This window comes from Notolepis coatsorum (assembly GCF_963971535.1).
Source record: "Notolepis coatsorum genome assembly, chromosome: 3".
Classification (NCBI taxonomy): Eukaryota; Metazoa; Chordata; class Actinopteri; order Aulopiformes; family Paralepididae; genus Notolepis; species Notolepis coatsorum.
The window spans coordinates 12,350,505-12,374,748 of NC_140167.1; the positions used below are offsets into that span (position 1 = coordinate 12,350,505).

The 24,244-nt window shown below is 44.9% G+C and overlaps 1 protein-coding gene across 3 annotated transcripts in view; it reads left to right on the top strand.

The window, feature by feature from the left end:
- The window catches only part of actn1 (actinin, alpha 1), a 135,576-nt gene extending 111,681 nt beyond the window's left edge, over positions 1–23,895 (top strand). Inside the window, exons 10-22 of one of the 3 annotated variants that reach the window (XM_084309673.1) lie at positions 594–824; positions 3,406–3,553; positions 4,654–4,804; positions 6,737–6,845; positions 9,273–9,413; positions 12,422–12,604; positions 13,532–13,666; positions 14,653–14,832; positions 15,901–16,047; positions 18,687–18,767; positions 19,147–19,212; positions 20,238–20,396; positions 22,852–23,895. In XM_084309673.1, the coding sequence (XP_084165799.1) occupies positions 594–824; positions 3,406–3,553; positions 4,654–4,804; positions 6,737–6,845; positions 9,273–9,413; positions 12,422–12,604; positions 13,532–13,666; positions 14,653–14,832; positions 15,901–16,047; positions 18,687–18,767; positions 19,147–19,212; positions 20,238–20,396; positions 22,852–23,010 (1,890 nt within the window). In that variant the 3' untranslated portion in view covers positions 23,011–23,895. The remainder of the gene's footprint in view (positions 1–593; positions 825–3,405; positions 3,554–4,653; positions 4,805–6,736; positions 6,846–9,272; positions 9,414–12,421; positions 12,605–13,531; positions 13,667–14,652; positions 14,833–15,900; positions 16,048–18,686; positions 18,768–19,146; positions 19,213–20,237; positions 20,397–22,851) is intronic. The other 2 variants (XM_084309671.1, XM_084309672.1) reach the window with 2 other exon arrangements.
- Positions 23,896–24,244: the final 349 nt, after the last annotated feature.

The following is a 24,244-nucleotide window of genomic DNA, read 5'->3' on the forward strand; positions in this document are numbered from 1 at the left end:
GAATGAATGAATGAATGAAAACTTTATTAACAGATTGCAGAATGGGTACAGTGCAGTACAGCTCAATACATACAATTGTTAAGGGGATGCAGACCAGAGAAAGACTTTCGTCTTGTTTCCACCAGGGTCCCCCATTTCCAATTCATCGTAAGTCACTCACTGAAAGGGTTAAATCACTCAATAGTATCAGAGAGAGAGTTCTAATCACTCACTCAAAGGGTTAAATCACTCAATAGTATCAGAGAGAGTTCTAATCACTCACTGAAAGGGTTAAATCACTCAATAGTATCAGAGAGAGTTCTAATCACTCACTGAAAGGGTTAAATCACTCAATAGTATCAGAGAGAGTTCTAATCACTCACTGAAAGGGTTAAATCACTCAATAGTATCAGAGAGAGTTCTAATCACTCACTGAAAGGGTTAAATCACTCAATAGTATCAGAGAGAGTTCTAATCACTCACTGAAAGGGTGAGTGATTAGCAAATGAGCAGTTAGCTAACTGATTTCTCCTTTCACCCCCCCCCCCTCTCTCTCTGTCTCCCCCCCCCTCTCTCTCTGTCTCTCCCCCCCCCCCTCTCTCTCCCTCCTCCAGCTGTTGGAGTGGATCCGGCGCACCGTGCCCTGGCTGGAGAACCGCTTGCCGGAGAACACCATGCAGGCCATGCAGCAGAAGCTGGAGGACTTCCGGGACTACCGGCGGCTCCACAAGCCCCCCAAGGTGCAGGAGAAGTGCCAGCTGGAGATCAACTTCAACACCCTGCAGACCAAGCTGCGGCTCAGCAACCGGCCCGCCTTCATGCCCTCCGAGGGCAAGATGGTCTCGGTAGGTCTGGAGCACCGCAGCGCACGGGGCCGCTCGCATATACGCAGGCGTGTGTACACATAGACATACAGGTGCAGCTCAATAAATTCGATTATCGTGGAAAAGTCTATATATTTAGCTGTATTGATGCAGTCATTTGTGCAAAAGGAGCCCCAACCAAGTACTGAGTGAACATACATGAACACACTTTTCAGAAGGCCGACATTTCTATATACAAAAGAAAAATACATCTATTTTTTATTTTTTATTGGTGATACAGACTTTTGGGCTTTCATGAGCTGTAGGACATAATCATCAACATTAAAACAAATAAAGGCTTGAAATGTTTCACTTTGTGTGTAATGAATCTATAATCTAGGAGAGTTTCGATTTTTGAATTGAATTACTGAAATAAAATAACTTTTCCACGATATTCTAATTTATCGAGCTGCACCTGTACACACGTGTGTCACGTATAGGCATGCACACACACACACACACACACACACACAAAAACACACATGCAAACACACACACACAGGCATGCATATATGCACACACACACACGCACACATTTATATACAAGCATACATGCCGCACACACAAACACAATCTCATGCATATATTTTTATTTTAACTTTATTTAACCAGGCAGGTCAATTAAGAACAAATTCGTATTATTGACGGACAAAGGGGCCTCTCGAAGGGTAACGGGGAAAGGGGACAGAATGACAGATGATACATACATCACAGAGGAAAGGGGAATAATTAAAACACACATCAAACAAATACAAATCATACAGTTAAAAGGCTGCGTTGCACGTGTGTGTGTAAACGAGACCTTAAGTGTAGTGATTAATAGTATTACATACATACATGTACAGTACATAAGAGTCTAAATGATTTTGAGGGTATCTTATGGGGACAGAACACATAGTTTCTGCCACACTGCCATACAATCCTGACCGCTGCTTGGCCTCCTCCCTCCCTGGGCCTCAAACCACTGACTGAAGGCTGAAGAATACCAGACCATTAGTCTACAGTTAGAACCTCATGTATAAATACCAGACCATTAGTCTACAGTTAGAACCTCATGTATAAATAAATACCAGACCATTAGTCTACAGTTAGAACCTCATGTATAAATACCAGACCATTAGTCTACAGTTAGAACCTCATGTATAAATACCAGACCATTAGTCTACAGTTAGAACCTCATGTATTTAATACCAGACCATTAGTCTACAGTTAGAACCTCATGTATAAATACCAGACCATTAGTCTACAGTTAGAACCTCATGTATAAATACCAGACCATTAGTCTACAGTTAGTACCTCAAGTATAAATAAATACCAGACCATTAGTCTACAGTTAGTACCTCAAGTATAAATACCAGACCATTAGTCTACAGTTAGAACCTCATGTATAAATACCAGACCATTAGTCTACAGTTAGTACCTCAAGTATAAATAAATACCAGACCATTAGTCTACAGTTAGTAACTCATGTATAAATACCAGACCATTAGTCTACAGTTAGTACCTCATGTATAAATACCAGACCATTAGTCTACAGTTAGTACCTCATGTATAAATACCAGACCATTAGTCTACAGTTAGTACCTCAAGTATAAATAAATACCAGACCATTAGTCTACAGTTAGTACCTCAAGTATAAATAAATACCAGACCATTAGTCTACAGTTAGTACCTCATGTATAAATACCAGACCATTAGTCTACAGTTAGAACCAGGGCAGCCAAAAGGCACTTTGTGAAAGAAGGCTTGTTCTCTATACAGGTCTGTCTCAACCATAAGCACTTCTCGCTGACCCTCATTGACAAAAATGACATCAGGACACACACACACACACACACACACACACACACACACACACACACACACACACACACTACTGTTATATGAATAGTTATTGGTGCAGAGAGGAATATTCCCCCAGGACGGACACACACACACACATACACACACACACACACACACACACTCACACACACATAAACACGTGTGCACTGCTCATCTCATCAAACGCACATGGTTGCTTATTATGTGAATATGGCACTGTCTCCCAAAAAGCCACAGGACAAAGATGATCTTGTTGCTTTCAAGGTATGTGCGTCTGATGGGATGGGAACTTTATCCCGGGGGGGGGATTGGGTTTTGAGAGAGAGAATTTTTAAGAAGTGAACATTCCACAACGACGATGGATAACATCGATCGAGTACTAGGATTCTAAGATGGAATTCAGAGAGAACCTTACAAAATAAGAAAGTGTTTTAACCCTTTCACTACCACACTACAGAAGGTTAACCTTTCACTACCACACCCGTCTGTAGTGTGGTAGTGAAAGGGTTAACCCTTTGTCGTGTGGCAGTGAAAGGGTTAACCTTCTGTATTGTCGCAGTGAAAGGGTTAAACCATTTTGGTAGTGAAAGGGTTAACCCGTTGTCGTGTGGCAGTGAAAGGGTTAACCTTCTGTATTCTGTATTGTCGCAGTGAAAGGGTTAACCTTCTGTATTGTCGCAGTGAAAGGGTTAACCCAATTGGTAGTGTGGTAGTGAAAGGGTTAACTTGTTGCGTGCAGGACATTTCCAACGCGTGGGGCGGCTTGGAGGGTGCGGAGAAGGGCTACGAGGAGTGGCTCCTCAACGAGATCCGAAGGCTGGAGAGACTCGACCACCTGGCCGAGAAGTTCCGCCAGAAAGCAGCCATCCACGAAGCCTGGACTGAAGGTACGTGTTAAGATGACGAGTTCCTCACCTCTGGAACCACATGTGCACCTACTGGCCCTGGGACCACGTGCTGCCTGAGCTGTCTCGTGTCTCAGCCTGGTCCGTCTCCCTCTCAGCCTTCCTACCGTCTCAGTAGAGAACCTTCTCTCCTGTGTCTCCTCTACTCTGTCTCCCTCTCAGCCTTCCTGCTGTCTCAATAAAGAACCTTCTCTCCTGTGTCTCCTCTACTCTGTCTCCCTCTCAGCCTTCCTACCATCTCAGTAGAGAACCTTCTCTCCTGTGTCTCCTCTACTCTGTCTCTCTCTCAGCCTTCCTGCTGTCTCAATAAAGAACCTTCTCTCCTGTGTCTCCTCTACTCTGTCTCCCTCTCAGCCTTCCTACTGTCTCGATAGAGAACCTTCTCTCCTGTGTCTCCCCTACTCTGTCTCCCTCTCAGCCTTCCTACCGTCTCAGTAAAGAACCTTCTCTCCTGTGTCTCCCCTACTCTGTCTCCCTCTCAGCCTTCCTACCATCTCAATAAAGAACCTTCTCTCCTGTGTCTCCCCTACTCTGTCTCCCTCTCAGCCTTCCTACCGTCTCAGTAAAGAACCTTCTCTCCTGTGTCTCCCCTACTCTATCTCCCTCTCAGCCTTCCTACTGTCTCAGTAAAGAACCTTCTCTCCTGTGTCTCCCCTACTCTGTCTCCCTCTCAGCCTTCCTACTGTCTCAGTAAAGAACCTTCTCTCCTGTGTCTCGCCTACTCTGTCTCCCTCTCATCCTTCCTACTGTCTCAATAAAGAATGAATACTAAGGCGAGTGGCTTGTCCACTCTCCCTTTAAGAAGAAGAGTCAGTGGCAGGCTATACTCCCATGTGGTGATTATTTTCACTAGATAGATCAATGTTTTGAAATGTTTGTTCCTGTGAGGAACGTATAACTCCACCACTTCACCATCGGATATACAGATAACCCACATATATCGTTTGTATTTATAAACATTTCAAATAGACGAAGGTCTAACAAACTAACAAATAAATATATATATATACTGTGTATATACTGTGTTATAGGACATTATTCTATTTGCTTTAGCAGTGCAGTCCCTCTGTCTCCCCCTGCAGGTAAGGAGGAGTTGCTGCAGTCGTTGGACTACGAGACGGCCACTCTGTCGGAGATCAAGGCGCTGCTGAAGAAACACGAGGCGTTCGAGAGTGACCTGGCCGCGCACCAGGACCGCGTGGAACAGATAGCAGCCATCGCACAGGAGTTAAAGTAAGTCATCGTGTTCGTCAATAAACAACGTTACAGTATCCCAAGAGTACATTTAAGATAAGATAAGACGGGATGTATCTTTATTAATCCTCTCTGGGGAAATTCAGGGGAAACTTTGGACACAAATACAGTACACATCGAGTTGGTGTCAAATCTACACTGTGATTCAGTGGTGGAAAGTAACTAAGTATTTTTACTCAAGTACTGTACTTGAGTACAATTTCGAGCTACTTGTACTTTATGTATGAAGAGTATATACTTTCACATTTGAAGCCTGTCAACTTCAAGAGGACGTAATCAGAGCAGCATAACTGGACCACACACCACTTTAACATAACCTTTAATCAGAGCAGCATAACTGGACCACAGACCACTTTAACATAACCTTTAATCAGAGCAGCATAACTGGACCACATACCACTTTAACATAACCTTTAATCAGAGCAGCATAACTGGACCACATACCACTTTAACATAACCTTTAATCAGAGCAGCATAACTGGACCACATACCACTTTAACATAACCTTTAATCAGAGCAGCATAACTGGACCACATACCACTTTAACATAACCTTTAATCAGAGCAGCATTACTGGACCACACACCACTTTAACATAACCTTTAATCAGAGCAGCATAACTGGACCACATACCACTTTAACATAACCTTTAATCAGAGCAGCATAACTGGACCACATACCACTTTAACATAACCTTTAATCAGAGCAGCATAACTGGACCACATACCACTTTAACATAACCTTTAATCAGAGCAGCATAACTGGACCACATACCACTTTAACATAACCTTTAATCAGAGCAGCATAACTGGACCACATACCACTTTAACATAACCTATAGAGGTCAATGGATACACAGACGTCATGCATGTACTTTAGATACTTAAGTACATTCAATAGCAAATACTTCTCTATTTTTACTTAAGTAGAATTTTAATGCAGGACTTTTACTTTCATCAGAGTGCACATTTATCTGAGCATTTCTACTTTTACTTGAGTAAAGGAACTGTGTACTTCTTCCACCACTGCTGTGATTTAGCAAAGATTTGAACAGTGTGTTCTATAGATTTCAGATTCGGAATCAGAAACACTTTACTCGTCAAATTCGAAAACAACGTAGAGGAATTTGTTCTAACAGACAACAGACTATACAGACAACCGACTATACATCTCGTTCTGTGTTCTGGGTTTTGCCTCACAAATGTTGGGCGCCCATATTAGGTCTGGCTGCAGGGATGCTTCATGGGACCAGTACATGCTAACTGCATTAGCGTCTCAGTGGAAACGCTAGCGTTCTGTTGGCTCACACACACAAAGAGGACAGCCGGTCCATCCATTCTGATAAACATATCGATCGCCAGATTATTCTCATTTACAGCATTTCCGCTCTTCCATGGCTGTATTGACCATCTCTCTCTCTCTCTCTCTCCCTCTCACTTTATCTCTCTATTCCTCTTTGTCTCTCTCCTCCCCTCCCCTCCCCACTACCTCTGTCTCTGCCTCCATATATATCTATACCCTCTCTCTCTCTCTGTCTCTCCCTCTCTGTTCCTCTCTCTCTCTGCCCCCCTTCCCCCCTCTCTCTTCCCCCCTCTCCCCCTCTCTCTCTGCCCCCCTCATCTCTCCCCCCCTCTCTCTCTCCCCCCCCTCTCTCTCCCCCCTCTCTCTACCCCCCCCTCTCTTTCTCTCTCTGCCCTCTCTCTCTCTACCCCCCCCCCTCTCTCTCTGCCCCCCCCTCTCTCTCTCTCTCTCTCTGCCCCCCCCTCTCTCTCTCTCTACCCTCCTCTCTCTGCCCCCCCTCTCCCCCCTCTCTATCCCCCTTCTCTCTCTCTGCCCCCCCCCTCTCTCTCTCTACCCCCCTCTCTCTCTCTCTACCCCCCCCCCCCCTCTCTCTCTTCCCCCCCCCTCTCAGTGAGCTGGACTACTATGACTCCCCCAGTGTAAACGCTCGCTGCCAGAGTATCTGTGACCAGTGGGACGCGCTGGGAGCTCTGACCCACAAACGCAGTGAAGCTCTGCAGGTGAGAGGAGGAGAGAGCTGTCACTCAGGCTGAGAGGAGGAGGGACCAAGAGAGGGCTGTCTGTCAGGCTGAGAGGAGGAGAGAGCTGTCACTCAGGCTGAGAGGAGGAGAGAGCTGTCTGTCAGGCTGAGAGGAGGAGGGACCAGGAGAGAGCTGTCTGTCAGGCTGAGAGGAGGAGGGGCCTGGAGAGAGCTGTCTGTCAGGCTGAGAGGAGGAGGGACCAGGAGAGAGCTGTCTGTCAGGCTGAGAGGAGGAGGGGCCAGGAGAGAGCTGTCTGTCAGGCTGAGAGGAGGAGGGAGGAGGAGAGAGCTGTCTGTCAGGCTGAGAGGAGGAGGGACCTGGAGAGAGAGCTGTCTGTCAGGCTGAGAGGAGGAGGGACCTGGAGAGAGAGCTGTCTGTTAGGCTGAGAGGAGGAGGGACCTGGAGAGAGAGCTGTCTGTCAGGCTGAGAGGAGGAGGGACCTGGAGAGAGAGCTGTCTGTCAGGCTGAGAGGAGGAGGGACCAGGAGAGAGCTGTCTGTCAGGCTGAGAGGAGGAGGGACCTGGAGAGAGAGCTGTCTGTCAGGCTGAGAGGAGGAGGGACCAGGAGAGAGAGAGCTGTCTGTCAGGCTGAGAGGAGGAGGGACCAGGAGAGAGCTGTCTGTCAGGCTGAGAGGAGGAGGGACCAGAGAGAGAGCTGTCTGTCAGGCTGAGAGGAGGAGGGGCCAGGAGAGAGCTGTCTGTCAGGCTGAGAGTAGGAGGGACCAGGAGAGAGCTGTCTGTCAGGCTGAGAGGAGGAGAGAGCTGTCTGTCAGGCTGAGAGGAGGAGGGACCTGGAGAGAGCTGTCTGTCAGGCTGAGAGGAGGAGGGGCCTGAGAGAGCTGTCTGTCAGGCTGAGAGGAGGAGGGACCAGGAGAGAGCTGTCTGTCAGGCTGAGAGGAGGAGGGGCCAGGAGAGAGTTGTCTGTTTTCCTGTCTGTCTGAGGCTACATTCACACTGCAGGCAAAACAAATTTATTTTGCAATGCGACCTCAATCTGAACAGTCTTTCATGCGACTTTTACGTCACTCTAGATCAGGGGTGGGCAATTAATTTTTACAAGGGGCCACATGAGAAACCTGAACTGTGTTGGCGGGCCGAACCAATGATAACTTGAACTTAATTCTGCCCAATGTTCATTATCTCCAATTATAAAAATTGACCGCGGGCCGGACATGGGACACCCAAAGGGCCGGAAGTGGCCCGTGGGCCGTAATTGCCAAGGTCTGCTCTAGATCGACATTTGTCACAATTCTTTACGTCCTTTATCTTCTTTATTGTTCATTTGCGCTCGTGGGTCAGTTCAGGAGTGTAACCGGGTTCACACTGGAATCTGATCTGGGCCACGTTTATTTAAAAGATAACGTGAACAGCCAAACAAACAAAAAGTGTGATCTTAGCAACAAATCAGAATTGAGCACTAAGGCCTGCAGTGTGAACGCAGCCTAGATAAACAGAAAGTAACCCAGAGAGGCTCAGGGCAGAGCGTCGGCTAAAAAGGTAATTTACTGAAGGATTACTGAAAGCAGCTGACGTTACGTTAAAGGTCATGAAGTTGAATATGTGATCGTATGGGATGAGGACCACGTAGACTCAAACCAAGTCACATTTTGTGGAATAAGGATCTAATTTAAAGGTTCAGTTTAAACGGTCATCACATTAACGGTCCGTAGTTGCGTCTTTCATGTCGGATGATTAAGAACTCATTCCTGAGTGTAAAGACTTATACGGTAGACAGAAATCCAGTAACCCCCCCATTTTCCTACCAAGAACTACATCGATCATATTCACACAGTGGCCATTTTGCCGCCTTGTGAATACCATAGACATATATAAAGGCTAGATGACTCACCCGCGCTGCTGGCCAATGGAGACTGGCGTTGCCACCTGGGTGGCCATCTTGTCACAGGCAGCACGCCCACTCATAACATGAATGTATGTCTATGGTGCATGTACTACTATTGATAGTACATAGCTTGCTCAATTTTCAACCGATTTTCAAACGGTTTGGTTTGTTATAAACGTCAGAGATGTAGTTATCATACTGCCTACTTATAATGGACTTTCATATGAAAATAATTTCAACATGTCCAAGCATCGGTCTGAATCATAGCCACGTTAATAACGTGTGTAATAAACCAAACCGTTTGTAAATCGGTTGAAAATTGAGCAAGCTACGGTTATTTCAATAGACATTCATGCACCAATGCCCATAGACATTCATGTTAAGAGTGGGCGTGCTGCCTGTGGCAAGATGGCCGCCGGTGAACTACGCTGGAGACTCCGCCTTGCACCATCTAGTTATATATATATCTATGGTGAATACAGTCAAGTGGGCCTTGATGTCTGGGTCCTCTGTGACACAGGTCTGACCTGCTCAGTGACCCGTTTTGTTTTGTGTGTCACACAGAGGACAGAGAAGTTGCTGGAGACCATCGACCAGCTGTACCTTGAGTTTGCCAAACGAGCGGCTCCCTTCAACAACTGGATGGAGGGCGCCATGGAGGACCTTCAGGACACCTTCATCGTCCACACCATAGAGGAAATACAGGTACTGTCTAGGCTGACCTTCAATTTTGTTCTTGGAATTCGAAGCTTCGGGGCAGAGATTCAATTTTAATTCGAAGCTTCGAAATAAAATAAAAATGAAATAAAATGAAATAGAATATTAAAAAAAAAAAAAAATTATAATTTTTTTTTTATGTTGTGGGACTTGTACGGCACTTTGTTCAACTTTGTCAGTGCTGTAAAGTTTAAACATTTTTAAATCTTAGACAAACAAAACACATACATATTGTAAGCCGTCATTTGAGGCTTTATAAAAGCAGCACAATGAACACAAATCTGTCAGTGCCGAGTCCGACCTCATCTTAAATAACAAATGGCATTGCTTGTTGTAATTAACAAAGAGAGACAGAGTTGATTTAGCAACAAAAAAAAATATTCATAATTTTTTTGTCTTTTTCTTTTTAATAATCTGATTTTATTTTCATATTCGAATCCCATGCCCATCGAACGAAGCTTCGAAGTATTTAAGACGGCCCTAGTACCGTCATCATTCACACCATAGAGGAAATACAGGGACCGTCATCGTTCACACCATAGAAAATAAAATAAAAAAATCAAATAGAGGAAATACAGGGACCCGCGAGGGACAAACGGCGCCTTTATGATGTTTCTGCTTTGGGAGATATAGCTTACAGTGGGGGGTGTCAGGAAAGAGGGAGGCAGAGAGAGAGAGCGGTGATGGAGAGAAAGAGAGGGATTCAGAGGTAAAGACAGAAAGAGACGGAGAGAGATTCAGAGGTAAAGACAGAGAGAGAGATTCAGAGTTTTTCCATTTAATTTCAAACCTTTATTTAAACTCGTGAGACACTGAGGTTACCCTCATTTACAGCGACGACAAGCTTACAGAACAAGACATAATTTATCAGCAATTTCATACACACACAATGAATCAGAATAAACTATAACAAATCAGCTAAGACGGTTACAAGTCGACACACAGCGGTCGGAGATCATACTTTTAAATGCAGCAAGAGAAGGAAGAACCTTCTTCCAGTTAACGAGAGAGTGAGTGAGTGTGTGAGGGAGAGAGAGAGATGAAAACAGGGGGAGAGAGAGTCGGAGATAAAGCCAGACGGAGAGAGGGATGAAAACAGAGCGATAGATAGAGAGAGAGAGAGAGAGAGAGAGAGAGAGAGAGAGAGAGAGAGATGAAAACAGGGGGAGAGATCGAGATAGAGTCAGAGATAAAGCCAGACGGAGAGAGAGAGAGCGAGACATGATGGAATTTAACAAAGTGGTGCACCAGATTGGAACCCTTGATGTGGCGCGCCTGGCACGCGTCTAATAACCCGCTGAGTCATCGGGACGCTCCGAGCACAGAGCCACACTGTCGGTGTTTGATGTCGCCTCGCAGATGTTACTTATGCTATCTGATCTGATCTGATGTGTGCTTCTATGCTCGCAATGGTGCTTGTTTTCGTTACCCTGTCGTAAAACTTTCAGTCCGTTTCTTGTGTGTATTCATATAACATGCATAGAAACCGCGCGTAAAAACAGAAGCGTCAATTTGATTACCCCTGCCGAGATGATGCCGTAGCTGAAGCTGCTTGGGTGGTTTAACTTTTGAGAAGAAGAAATGCTTGAATATTGTTTATAATCTCAACACAAATCCAAGAAATAACCCTTTGAAACAAAGTGAACCAACATTGCGGTTAAGCTACATTCAGCCTGCAGATGAAAGTGGCCCGAAATCTGATTTCTTTGCTCATGTGACTCGGATCAGATTTTTTCACAACGGAATCACATGGAATCTGATCTTTTCAATTCTGATTCGGGCCACTTTCATCATGTCGTCTTAAATCAGATACAGGTCTGATTATTTTGCAACGCGACCTCAGTCTGAAAGTCGTGGGACTTTCATGCGACTTTTACGTCACTCTGTCTAGATTGACATTTGTCGCAATTTCTTTACGTCCATCTTTATTATCTTTAATTTGTGCATGCGGGTCAGTTCAGGAGCAGTTCAGGTGCGGTGACCGGTTCACACTGGAATCTGATTTTGGCCACATTTTTTAAAGAAAATAATGTGAACAGCCAAACAAAAAAGAATCAAATCTGAGCAATGAATCAGAATTGAGCGCTAAGGCTTGCAGTGTGAACGCAGCCTAGATAAACAGAAAGTAACCCAGAGAGGCTCAGGGCAGAGCGTCGGCTAAAAAGGTAATTTACTGAAGGATTACTGAAAGCAGCTGACGTTACTTAAGCAGCTGACGTTACGTAAAGGTCATTTTCAGATCTGAATTCAGATCTAAGCAGTAGGTCAGCATTGAGAGGATGCTTCTTTGTGTGGTTGGAGGTGAACCGCAGCCCAACACATCATTTCTAGTTTCACACAGCGCTGCAGGGCTCCAGGTTTTCTCTTGAAACACACTAAAGATGTGTACTTTATTTAGACTTTTCAAAGGTTAGTCCCTTACTTTATTTAGACTTTTCAAAGGTTAGTCCCTTACTTTGTTTAGACTTTTCAAAGGTTAGTCCCTTACTTTGTTTAGACTTTTCAAAGGTTAGTCCCTTACTTTATTTAGACTTTTCAAAGGTTAGTCCCTTACTTTATTTAGACTTTTCAAAGGTTAGTCCCTTACTTTACTTAGACTTTTCAAAGGTTAGTCCCTTACTTTATTTAGACTTTCAAAGGTTAGTCCCTTACTTTATTTAGGCTTTTCAAAGGTTAGTCCCTTACTTTATTTAGACTTTCAAAGGTTAGTCCCTTACTTTGTTTAGACTTTTCAAAGGTTAGTCCCTTACTTTGTTTAGACTTTCAAAGGTTAAAAAAAAAAAAAACGACACCTTTTAAATAATAAATGGCTGTTCAAAGGTTAAATAATAAATGGCTGTTGAAACGCTCTACAGTTGAAACACTTGATGTATCTCTGGCCTGTGTGCTCTCTCTCTCTCAGGGACTGAGCACAGCTCACGAGCAGTTCAAAGGTCACGCTCCACACAGTTGAAACACTTGATGTATCTCTGGCCTGTGTGCTCTCTCTCTCTCAGGGACTGAGCACGGCTCACGAGCAGTTCAAGGCCACGCTGCCGGAGGCCGACAAGGAGCGCCAGGCCATCCTGGGCATCCACAACGAGATCGCCAAGATCGTGCAGACCTACCACGTCAACCTGGCCTGCATCAACCCCTACACCGCCATCAACCCGCAGGAGGTCAACGCCAAATGGGACAAGGTAGAGAGCAACCCGTCCTGCACCGATGGATATACTTTAGGATGGGTTTACACACACACACACACACACAGGTTTTGTTTTAAAGCCCAGATGTTTTTTTTTACCATATAAATGTGGGGGAATATTTTTCACATATATCCTTGGAAGAGTTAGATTGAAAGTAAGATTTCTTAATCCACCATAAAGCAGAATATAGGTATATTTTATATAGAGCAAATAGAAAATTCAAAATATGGTATATACAGCATTATTGTACATGCTATCATACAGAGTTATATGTAGTTGGTGTGTAAGTAGGTATATTCAGACAGATATATATATATATATGCAGTAAAATACAATATATAAATGTATATACAGCACTATTGTACAAGCTTATATATATATATATACATACACCATTTTCTGGTGTTAGTCCCAGTAGCAAAAGCTGAGTCAATCAACTAGAGAATAAAAACACATCTCCATAGATTTTCTTTTGCTTTTTTTTTTTACTTTCGGATCACTGATTGGGCCTTTAATTAACCATGGCGCTGTCTTCAGCGGACAGTGGAAAAACAAAACGAGTTCAGTGCAGCTTGTTTGCAGGTCAAGTTTATTTTGTAGAGCCCATTATTTGTACAGAACATTAGCGGCATCACATTCCCACGTCTCGGAGGGTCTCGGAGATCGCACACAGACCCCGCTTCACAACGGAACAACACCGTTACACATCTGTGAAAGCAGCTCGTAGTCGACCCACATACCAGGACAGCAATTTACTCACCATCATTATGTTGTCCGGTCCATTAACCTCACTGGAACCATTAACCTCACTGGAACCACATGCTGCACAGAGTTCATCTTTTTCCCCTGCTATTATTACCGTCACCATGATCTCCCTCCCTGCATGGTCTAAACGCTCCCCTCCCCTCCCCTCTCCCCCAGGTCCGGCAGCTGGTGCCGCAGAGGGACCAGGCCCTGATCGAGGAGCACGCCCGGCAGCAGAACAACGAGAGGCTGCGCCGAACGTTCGCCAGCCAGGCCAACGTGATCGGACCCTGGATCCAGACCAAGATGGAGGTGAGTCCGGAGTTCGGGTCTCACCGGGAAACGTAAACAGAGTGCTAATCGACCGCAGGAAACGGATTACGTTATGTTATATTATAGCCATAAGTGATATATTTACTTATTGTATGAGTAATATATTTACATTTTTTATCTGCGACACTCCAAAACAGCGTGATCGGGAGACGAGCTAACAATGATTGTGGTTGCGGACGAGTCCACTAGAATAAGACACCCACCCACCCTGATACAAACACAGCCATACTATGATGATGATGATGATGATGATGATGATGATTTGTTAAAACGTTTAACAGTTATGGTTAAGATAGAAAGTTATGGTTAGTTTAAGGTACAGTAACAGTATGGTTAAGGTTAGGGTTAAGGTTTGGACGAGACTATCGTGTATCTCTGTAGTCTTGAGGTAAAGTCACTTGCCTCCTATGCGAGCATCCCGGGTTTGTTCCCCAGTAGGAACGTTTTCTGCAAACGTTAAAAGTTAAACATTTTTGAATATGTAATATATGTACTTATTTGTAAATATGTAAAATACATCAATATATAACTTATTTCTAATATGTACACTTTGTACATTTTCGTAAATACGTCAATATATTACTTATGGCTATAACATAATGTACAATAGGCCTATGAACCTTTTTCCTGTGGTCGATAAGTAGTTTATTTACATATTTTAAGTGAGATCGGGTTGGGAGTAGAGGTGACGGTGAAAGAGACTGATTTTAACGTCGGTCCGGCCAGAATCGACGGATCAGACTTAATCAACCTATCTCAAAGCCCGCCCCCTTTTCACGATCTTCTAATCGCGACTGTTGTTGTCCGAGGAAGGCAACAGTTGCGATCGGAGGATCAAGAAAAGAGAGAAGGGGACCCAACTCTCTTGTGGATAGGGGGTGGGGTGTTTGGGGACATTGGTTCTCTAGGTGTCTCCCACCATCACTACCGTCAACGTGTCTTCTCCCTCCCCTGTGTCCCCGCAGGAGATCGGACGCATCTCCATCGAGATGCACGGCACTCTGGAGGACCAGCTGACACACCTGCGTCAGTACGAGAAGAGCATCGTCAACTACAAGCCAAAGATCGACCAGCTGGAGGGAGACCACCAGCTCATCCAGGAAGCTCTCATCTTCGACAACAAGCACACCAACTACACCATGGAGGTAAGTCTGGCTACCAGACAACTACACACCAACTACACACCAACTACACCATGGAGGTAAGTCAATCATTTTGCAAAAACAAAAACAAAATGTTACGAAAGTTTCATAGTGTTAGTGTACAGTTTATATACAGTAATATACTAAACGTATACACATTTTTCTTTTCTTTTTTTTGTCACGATTTTAATACAGTTATGTTATAATCAAATATAATTAGGATAATAATAATAAGGTTTTATATTTATGTATCACCTTATATTTGAACAATTTCTTAAATGTATGTATCGAACTACACGTTTTTAATTCGTTGTCACAGTGATTCCATAGTTTTACCCATCGTTTTTTAGTTTCGCATTCAAAAAACGATTTCACATACAGTAATAGAACAACATACAATACATAAAGGGAGTAAGAAGACTTACAGGCCACACCAGCGATCTCCATAACAGCGTCCAGCTCCAGTCAGGTGATGTAAAACAGCAACGTTCTCCCCCCGGGGCGGCTTGGAAAAGACTTCTAAAGGTATTCAAAGGAGGGAGTGCTTCTAAGGTAATGGTATTCTGCAGCTCAGTCCAAACCCCAGGTTCATAAAAGGAGAAAGCCGTTTTACCAAGCTCTGTGCGCACCCTGGAGACATTTAGAAGGAATCAGATTAGTCGTGCCGTAGTTGCTGGTATAATGCAATAAAGGGCTGGAGATATATATATATATTATATACGTAGGCAGCGTACCTAACTATGTCTTGGCAATAAATAGTGCATTCTTCTCTAAAGAGGACCATCCTAAAAAAATAAGTAATATAAGCTGCAATAGTGAGAGTCTTGTTTTTTTAACCTTTGAACTCATCCCCATCTTCTCTCTCTCTCCGTCTCTCCCTCTGTCTGTCTCGCTCGGTCTCTCTCTCTCTCTCTCTCTCTCTCTCTCTCTCTGTTTCTCTCTCTCTCTGTCTCTCTCTCTCTCTGTCTCTCTTTCTCCGTCTCTCTTTTCTCTTTCTCTCTCTCTCTCTCTCTCTCTCTCTCTCTCTCTCTCTCTCTCTCTCTCTGTCTCCCCCCCTCTTCCCCTCCGCAGCACATCCGTGTGGGCTGGGAGCAGCTCCTCACCACCATCGCTCGCACCATCAACGAGATCGAGAACCAGATCTTGACGCGGGACGCCAAGGGCATCAGCCAAGAGCAGATGAATGAGTTCCGGGCCTCCTTCAACCACTTCGACAGGGTAGGTAGTAGTAGTAGTACTGAGTCACACTGCGGTAGCGAGAGAGAGAGAGAGAGAGAGACAAGAGGAGAGGTTGTGGGTGTTAAGATTCTTCAGAGACAGAAAGAGAGACAAGCGAGAGAGAGGAAGTGGTGGGTGTTAAGATTCTTCAGAGACAGAAAGAGAGACAAGCGAGAGAGAGGAAGTGGTGGGTGTTAAGATTCTTCAGAGACAGAAAGAGAGACAAGCGAGAGAGAGGAAGTGGTGGGTGTTAAGATTCTTCAGAGACAGAAAGAGAGACAAGCGAGAGAGAGGAAGTGGTGGGTGTTAAGATTCTTCAGAGACAGAAAGAGAGACAAGCGAGAGAGAGAGAGGAAGTGGTGGGTGTTAAGATTCTTCAGAGACAGACAGAGAGACAAGCAAGAGAGAGGAAGTGGTGGGTGTTAAGATTCTTCAGAGACAGACAGAGAGACAAGCGAGAGAGAGGAAGTGGTGGGTGTTAAGATTCTTCAGAGACAGTTGTGTAGTGGGCGTTGTTTTTTAGGCAAGTTCGCTCACGCTGAACAGTGCAGGCTTGATGAGGAATACGACAGGATTATATTCTGAGCCCAGTTATAGGGCTATACTCTGAGCCCAGTTATAGGGCTATACTCTGAGCCCAGTTATAGGGCTATACTCTGAGCCCAGTTATAGGGCTATACTCAGAGTCCAGTTATAGGGCTATACTCTGAGCCCAGTTATAGGGCTATACTCTGAGCCCAGTTATAGAGCTATACTCTGAGCTATACTCTGAGCCCAGTTATAGGGCTATACTCTGAGCCCAGTTATAGGGCTATACTCTGAGCTATACTCTGAGCCCAGTTATAGGGCTATACTCTGAGCCCAGTTATAGGGCTATACTCTGAGCCCAGTTATAGGGCTATACTCTGAGCCCAGTTATAGGGCTATACTTTGAGCCCAGTTATAGGGCTATACTCTGAGCCCAGTTATAGGGCTATACTCTGATCCCAGTTATAGTGCTATACTCTGAGCCCAGTTATAGGGCTATACTCTGAGCCCAGTTATAGAGCTATACTCTGAGCCCAGTTATAGGGCTATACTCTGAGCCCAGTTATAGGGCTATACTCTGAGCCCAGTTATAGGGCTATACTCTGAGCCCAGTTATAGGGCTATACTCTGAGCCCAGTTATAGGGCTATACTCTGAGCCCAGTTATAGGGCTATACTCTGACAGTGTGTGGGATACAGTCTCTTAACCGTACGAGTGTGTTTCCTGTACATGTAGACGACACCAACCACGCAAAGAGGTTGAGGTGAGAACATCACGCTGTGTGGTCCATCTCATACTACTACCGTCCATAATGTCGTGGCTAACAACCCTTTAACCACGTAGAGGGGACAGAACAACCCTTTAACCACGTAGAGGGGACAGAACAACCCTTTAACCACGTAGAGGGGACATAACAACCCTTTAACCACGTAGAGGGGACAGAACAACCCTTTAACCACGTAGAGAGGACAGAACAACCCTTTAACCACGTAGAGAGGACAGAACAACCCTTTAACCACGTAGAGAGGACAGAACAACCCTTTAACCACGTAGAGAGGACAGAACGGTGTCATAACGCATGTCGCGTCGTAGCGTTTTGGTTGTGAGAGTGACTTGCAGTGATGAGATTGTTTAGAAGTATTTATGTCTGTCCCACGGACGGTTCGCTTACAGCCGTTTTGTAAATAATATATGAAGGGGAAAAAGGGCATATCCTTCCATGGATGGTTGCAACGCTCTGATCACAGAGTTGCGTCGACAGCTCAAGTCGGCGCCCCCCCCCCCCCCTTCACCCAGAGCGTAGTGTTTACATTAAGGGCTCTGTGAGCATCAGGAACAGCACCTATTATGGATGAGTTTTTATTTAGCCCCCCCCCCCGCTCAGAGCCTCTGTTAAATCCACCGTTACCTCATGCATTCTTCCAAGGCCCCCCTCCCACATTGTTAATCAATAACGGCCCGTCCAATAATACGAGGGCCACAGGAGACATAACAGTAGCCAGAGCCCAGAGTGGTGCCTTTTCTTATTCATATTTCATTGTGATGGAGCCTCTCTCCTCAAGGCCGACCTTGTGGGGGAAAGTAGTGAGTCATCGAAGGTTTTCGTCTCCCATTTGTTGGTGGAAAACAAAACAAACAAAAACGAGAAAAGCGCAGAATCGATCATCATGTATTATGCATCAGTCGGAAAAGTATGTGTTGCCAGTGATGTGAATAACCCCCTCCCTCCCGCCACCACCACCACCACCGAGAGGTCCCTGTATATAGTTCTGCCTGCCACACACACTCTGCACCTTAACGCCTCTGAATGCCACCGCACACAGCAGCTCTGCTGCCACCTTGTGGTCACCTGCCAGATCCTAATGTATTATGTTCTCTGTTGTCCTCTGTCTCTTCTTCTGCACGCCACCCCCCCCCCCTCATCCTCCACCTCCCCTCCGCATGACACACCACCACCACCACCTACCCCACCCCCCCCCCCTTTTCACCTCACCCCCCACCTCCCTTTTCACTGAACTGACCTCACCCCCCCGACGCGTGTGTGCGCTGCATGGCCTGTGGCCCCTCTCCCCCACCCACCGCGACACCGGCCTGCGCCACGCCTACCCCAGGACCACTCGGGCACGCTGGGCCCTGAAGAGTTTAAGGCCTGCCTGATCAGCCTGGGCTTCGATATCGCCAACGACACACAGGTACTTCCACCGCGGCCGCGGCGCCCCCTGCTGGGAGCGACGTTGCTAACTGTTTTTGTTTTCTTCTTTTTTTTCTTGTTGTTGTTGTTCTACTTCCATCCTGCTCCCTCTCCTCTATTCCTGGCGTTCCTCGCTCCCTCGTCTTTCCCTCCTCTCTTTTTTCTCTCTCTCTCTCTCTCTCTCTCTCTCTCTCTCTCCTTTGTGATTTCCTCCATCCTGCGACATCCGTGTGGAGGCTTCCTCCTGAACCCCACACTGTATTCCTCCTTTACCTCCTTTTATCTTTTTTATATTCTCCCACTCCTTCTCTATACCCCCCTCCTTTTCTCTCAATCCTCCTCTTCCTCCTGGTCTCCCTTGTCCATCGCTGACCTTGTAGAAGAGAACAGGAATGATGGACGCTGAGGACTTCAAAACCTGCCTAATCTCCATTGGGTACAACCTGGTAAAGCCATGAACACCATTCCACAAAAAAACGTCTCACGTTTCAGCTATAAGTAGCGAGCTAAGTGCCGCGTGTTGATATGTGTGTAGCCGCTCGACGTGGAAGGTAACGTTTCTGTAGTGAACACGATCTTTCGTAGCGATAGCCTACTTTGAACAGAAAAAGAAAGATGGCTCACTCACAAGTAGAGTTGCCTTAGCAACCACACTCCATGTTATCGTGACGTTATGCTTTACCCTACCGCCATTATTTCAGTGAAATTACAGTACACTGTACTATAGTGTTGTCAAAAATATCGAAAAATCGATACATATCGATTCTGAATATTTAAAACGGTTTCAATACTCATTTCCCGAAATATCGATATTTAATTATAAGGAAGGAAGTTGCATTGTTCATTTCAATACCTGTAATAGTACAGTAGTCCACACACACACACGCGCATTCAGTTGAGTCTGAATATGACTGTAATACAAACAGTTCAGTTTGTCAGGTACATGCAACACAGATTACAGTGTTTACATCTGTCTGCTTGAGAAAATACCATGTTCTGCAATAAAAATTATTGAAGTGAGATGAACAGTTATTTTTAAATGTGTGATCTAAAGATAAACAACGGGTTTTAAAAGTGTTATATTTATCTTCTCTTATAGTACCAGAGAGAAGCTGAGGAGAATCAACCAGCAATAAAAGCAAAATGTATAAAAAAAATTATATTTTTTTTTTTTTTTTAATTTTAAGATTGAACCTTTTTCCCTGTGGTATCGAAAATGGTATTGAATATCGATACTTTTCAAGGTATCGTATCGAAGTTCGAAATTCCAGTATCGTGACAACACTACTGTACTACGACAAAGATTATCACTATACCTCGCTTGTATTGTACAGTATCTACTACTATCGGACAGTCTTAATTGAACTAGTTTGCATGTGTCGCTCGCGTGCGAAACCTTGACCGTTGGGCCGCGTTCGCGTTACCGCAGGGATTGTTTCCATGGTAACGGGAGTTTTCTTTGGCCCTTCAGGGTGAAGCGGAGTTCTCCCGCATCATGAGCATAGTGGACCCCAACCGGATGGGGATCGTCACGTTCCAGGCCTTCATCGACTTCATGTCCCGGGAGACAGCGGACACGGACACCGCGGACCAGGTCGTGGCCTCGTTCAAGGTCCTGGCGGGGGACAAGGTACGTCGACGTCGGAGGCTCGAGTACGAGACCTTGCAATATTTGTGAAAAGAAAAAACACACACACAGAGGAATAGATTGAGCAGAGTGAAAACTAAGGCACTGTACGATGACGGGGTGGATGGCTGTGTGTGTGTGGCCTGGTGGTTAGAGTGGTGCATTATCCCAGTCGAAGTGTCCTTGAGCAAGGCACTGAACCCCTAACCACTTCAGGGGCGCTCTCACCCCTCCGGTGAAATGCGTGTGTGTGTGTGTGTTTTTGAGAGGGATATGTGTGTTATATACATTACGATGGGAATCCTCTGAGTCCAAATACAACAAACTGTACATTAAAGCAAATCCACAAAGTCACAATCTCGACAAATGCCAGCTATCGTCAAGCATGTTAAAGGTGCTATAGATCAGTGTTTCTCAACTGGTGGTTCGCGACCCAAAACAATTTTCTTTGCACTACCTATCTTTGTGAAAGTGGCTTCTCAGCCCTGGGCCAGCTGAAGAGCGTAACAGTAAGAAGCATTTTGTATGAAAGTATTCTGTACTTCTGTATGACAACTATTAAAGAACTTGAACTTGAACTTGAACAAAGCAGAGAAACAGATTGGACATTGAGCATGACCTCGGAGTTGCTTTGTCTACCATCACCCCAGACTTTGAGACTCTTGTCAGGAGCAAACAACATCCCCAGTTATCCCATTAGTTCCGTGGGATGTTAAGCTAAGAAGTCTACTAAGAAGGATATATAATTTATTATTATTATTTTATTTCATTGTGTTTTAGCCCTAGTTGCACTTTTGTTGCAACCCCAGTTATCCCATTAGTTCCTTAAGGTCTGTTATGTTAAGCTAAGAAATCTGCTAAGAAGCATATATTATTTATTATTATTTTATTTCATTGGGTTTTTAGCAATAGTTGCACTTTTGTTGCACTTTTTTGTGTTTATTTCATGTTTTGAAAGATTGCGTATTACTGCAAATTTTCTTTTTTTACATGAATCATAGTGGTTCAACATTTTGGGTTGCGACTTAATGACTAAGGAAAATGTTGGGTCCCGAGGCTAGACCAGTTGAGAACCACTGCTATAGATAACATTCAGCCACTAAACCACCAGCATGTCATTTATCCAATCAGGCGCGTCCCACGTGGGGGAAATGGGAAGTAGGGAGGGGCTACATGCATGCAACATGTAAACCACAATGTTCATTTTGGACCAGCCAACATATTTTAAATGATCAATTAATGAATTAATAATTTCTTGGGGGGAATACTTTTATTCCGCACCTTTCTGAAAACTCTTGTGGATTCATTTTTTTTTTTTAATGTTTACTCCACATAAACATGTTATCTATAGATAGCACCTTTAACACATTGACCGCCACAGCAGGGGGCGCTGATACCCCATTCATTGCCAGGTCTTTATTCAATGGATATAGTTTTAGACTGTGACATTTGCGAGTGCTTAAAATATATCTTATATTATATCTATGGGTCTAATAACGCCGTTGGCTGCTTCTAGTCAACATTGCAGAGACGGATTGTTTTTTCATCCGTACATTTCCGTTTGATACCGTTTTGAATAGAGTATGGTTTGGGTGTTTTTCAGTAATCCAGTCATCACGTTGTAATTTTTCGGCTGATTACCTAATCATCCCGAAATCAACGCTAGATTATTACTATTATGTCTCCTCGTCCATACAAGAAATGACCGTCGTAGGACCCCCCCCCCCCCCCCCCACCGCAGTCAACGGTAATAAGCACATACACCTAGACACAGATAGCTGTGATCGGGGTAGAAATAAATGTCAGATCAATGATCAAATTCATATATGATGTTCTTACCTTGTATCTGATGTAATGCAAAAGAGATAATCCAAATATCTTATTGCAATTCCAAATAATGCTTGAACACTACCGACCGTTTCACAATGACGGGCGGGCGGGCGGAGTTACTGATGCCATCGTTGTATAGAAGTGGCTCGCCTGAATATTTAAACCCGGCCCGCCCTGCTCAGATCGCCTCCTAAAAGACACAATCCCATTTTCAATGAGATGCAATAGCTCCGCCTGGCAGTAGAGGGCGGTGTTGACCGTCTGCCAGCTCAGACAGGGTCTGAAGACTATACCAGAGGCTGCAGCTATGAATTATGAATAGATATAGCGAATAAACTATATAACGATCCCAAAAACGAGTAAACTCATTATTGGCGTTATTCGATTGGTGGCCAATAATGAGTAAACTTGTTCTTGGCGGGGAATGTGTTAATGAGAGGATAACATTTTTTTTATTTACATTTCACCAAAAAATATACCTTAGCCACAAAGTAAAAGTCACAAACTCGCAAAACAAACACAACGTTCTTACATAATGAGAAAATCACAAGCTAAAGTCACAGTCTCACAGCGACAGCTGTTTATGTTTTATTATTAAGAGCACGTGTTTCTCTCTTTCTCCCACCAGAACTACATCCTAGCGGACGAGCTCCGTCGGGAGCTGCCCCCCGACCAGGCGGAGTACTGCATCGCCCGCATGGCTCCCTACACCGGGCCGGACGCCGCGCCCGACGCCCTCGACTACATGTCGTTCTCCACCGCTCTGTACGGAGAGAGTGACCTCTGAACACTCTGCCCCCCCCCCAGCCCCCCCCTCCCTGTCAGTCCTGACCCGGGACCACGCCCACCAGCCTACTCGCTCTCTCCTCCACCGCTGCCAGTTTGACTCCTCCTACTTCCCCTCCTCCCCCTTACTGCCCCCAGCACCGCAGACTTGCCCTACTACTACTACTACTACGCTCAAACGTGTTTTTGTACGTCTGGCCTTATCTTTTTACTGTCATAATCCTCTGTCTCTCCTCCTCGTCTCTCGAGAAACGGATGTGTCGTTTCTTTTTAAACATGCGTGGGTCTCTTCGAGGGGAAAAGGCGAAATTTGTGTCATTTTTCTTGACGCAAGTATTTTTTGTGTCGATTTGTTCTATTCCTTCGTGAGTGATGGGCTGAAAACTCACGTGGATAACTAGAAAAAGAGCCCTCTGTTTTGCACTCTTTCTGCTCCCAACACGCGGTTTACCTGAGGGCTCTTTCCGTCGGGTAAATTGATTACGTCGCTAGCAAACCTTCAACCCGAATTTGTGTTGAAAGTAACACAGGATTTGTGTTGTCGTTCCTAACGAGACACGCGGGGGATGTGCGGGAAAACGACACATCCGTCTTTAGACTCCTCCCACCTCTTCGCTCTAGCCCCGCCCCCCCCCAGCACTCCCTCACGCCGCGCGTCCGTTGTCTCCGCTTCCCCTCTGCAACGCAGCGACTCTCCGAAGGTTCCAAGGAGGGAGAGTAATACGTTTGTTTCAGTTTTTATTTTCTTGTTGTCATTGTTTTCTTCATAAAATGAATAAAGTTAACATATTTTATTATACAGAACGAAAAAAAAGAAAAAAAAAAGTATTTTTCTTCACCTGATTGAAAAAAAGAGAAAGATGGAAATTGTAATAAAGGAAAAAAATTGCAATCCTTTCCTCTCCTTACTAGCTGTTTGCCGTGTCAGAGATTCCTTCAAGGACCGAGATAAACGGCTCCCACCGCCTGCCTCACACCCCCGACCTCACATTAGGCTCAGTATGGGGCCCCTGGCGGCCCGCGGGGTCTTAAAACTCTTCGAGCAGACCGGGTACCATGGCAACCGCAAGTTCAGACCAAAAAAAGAATTGAGAAACGTCTAGATTGATGTTGATGAGATGAGGTCACGAGATGAGGTCACGGGGCAGTTGTCATGAACAGAGCTACAGCATTTTTTTTGGCAAATAGAGATAGAATCGAATAAAAAAAAAACATAATGCAATAAAATGTCCAAG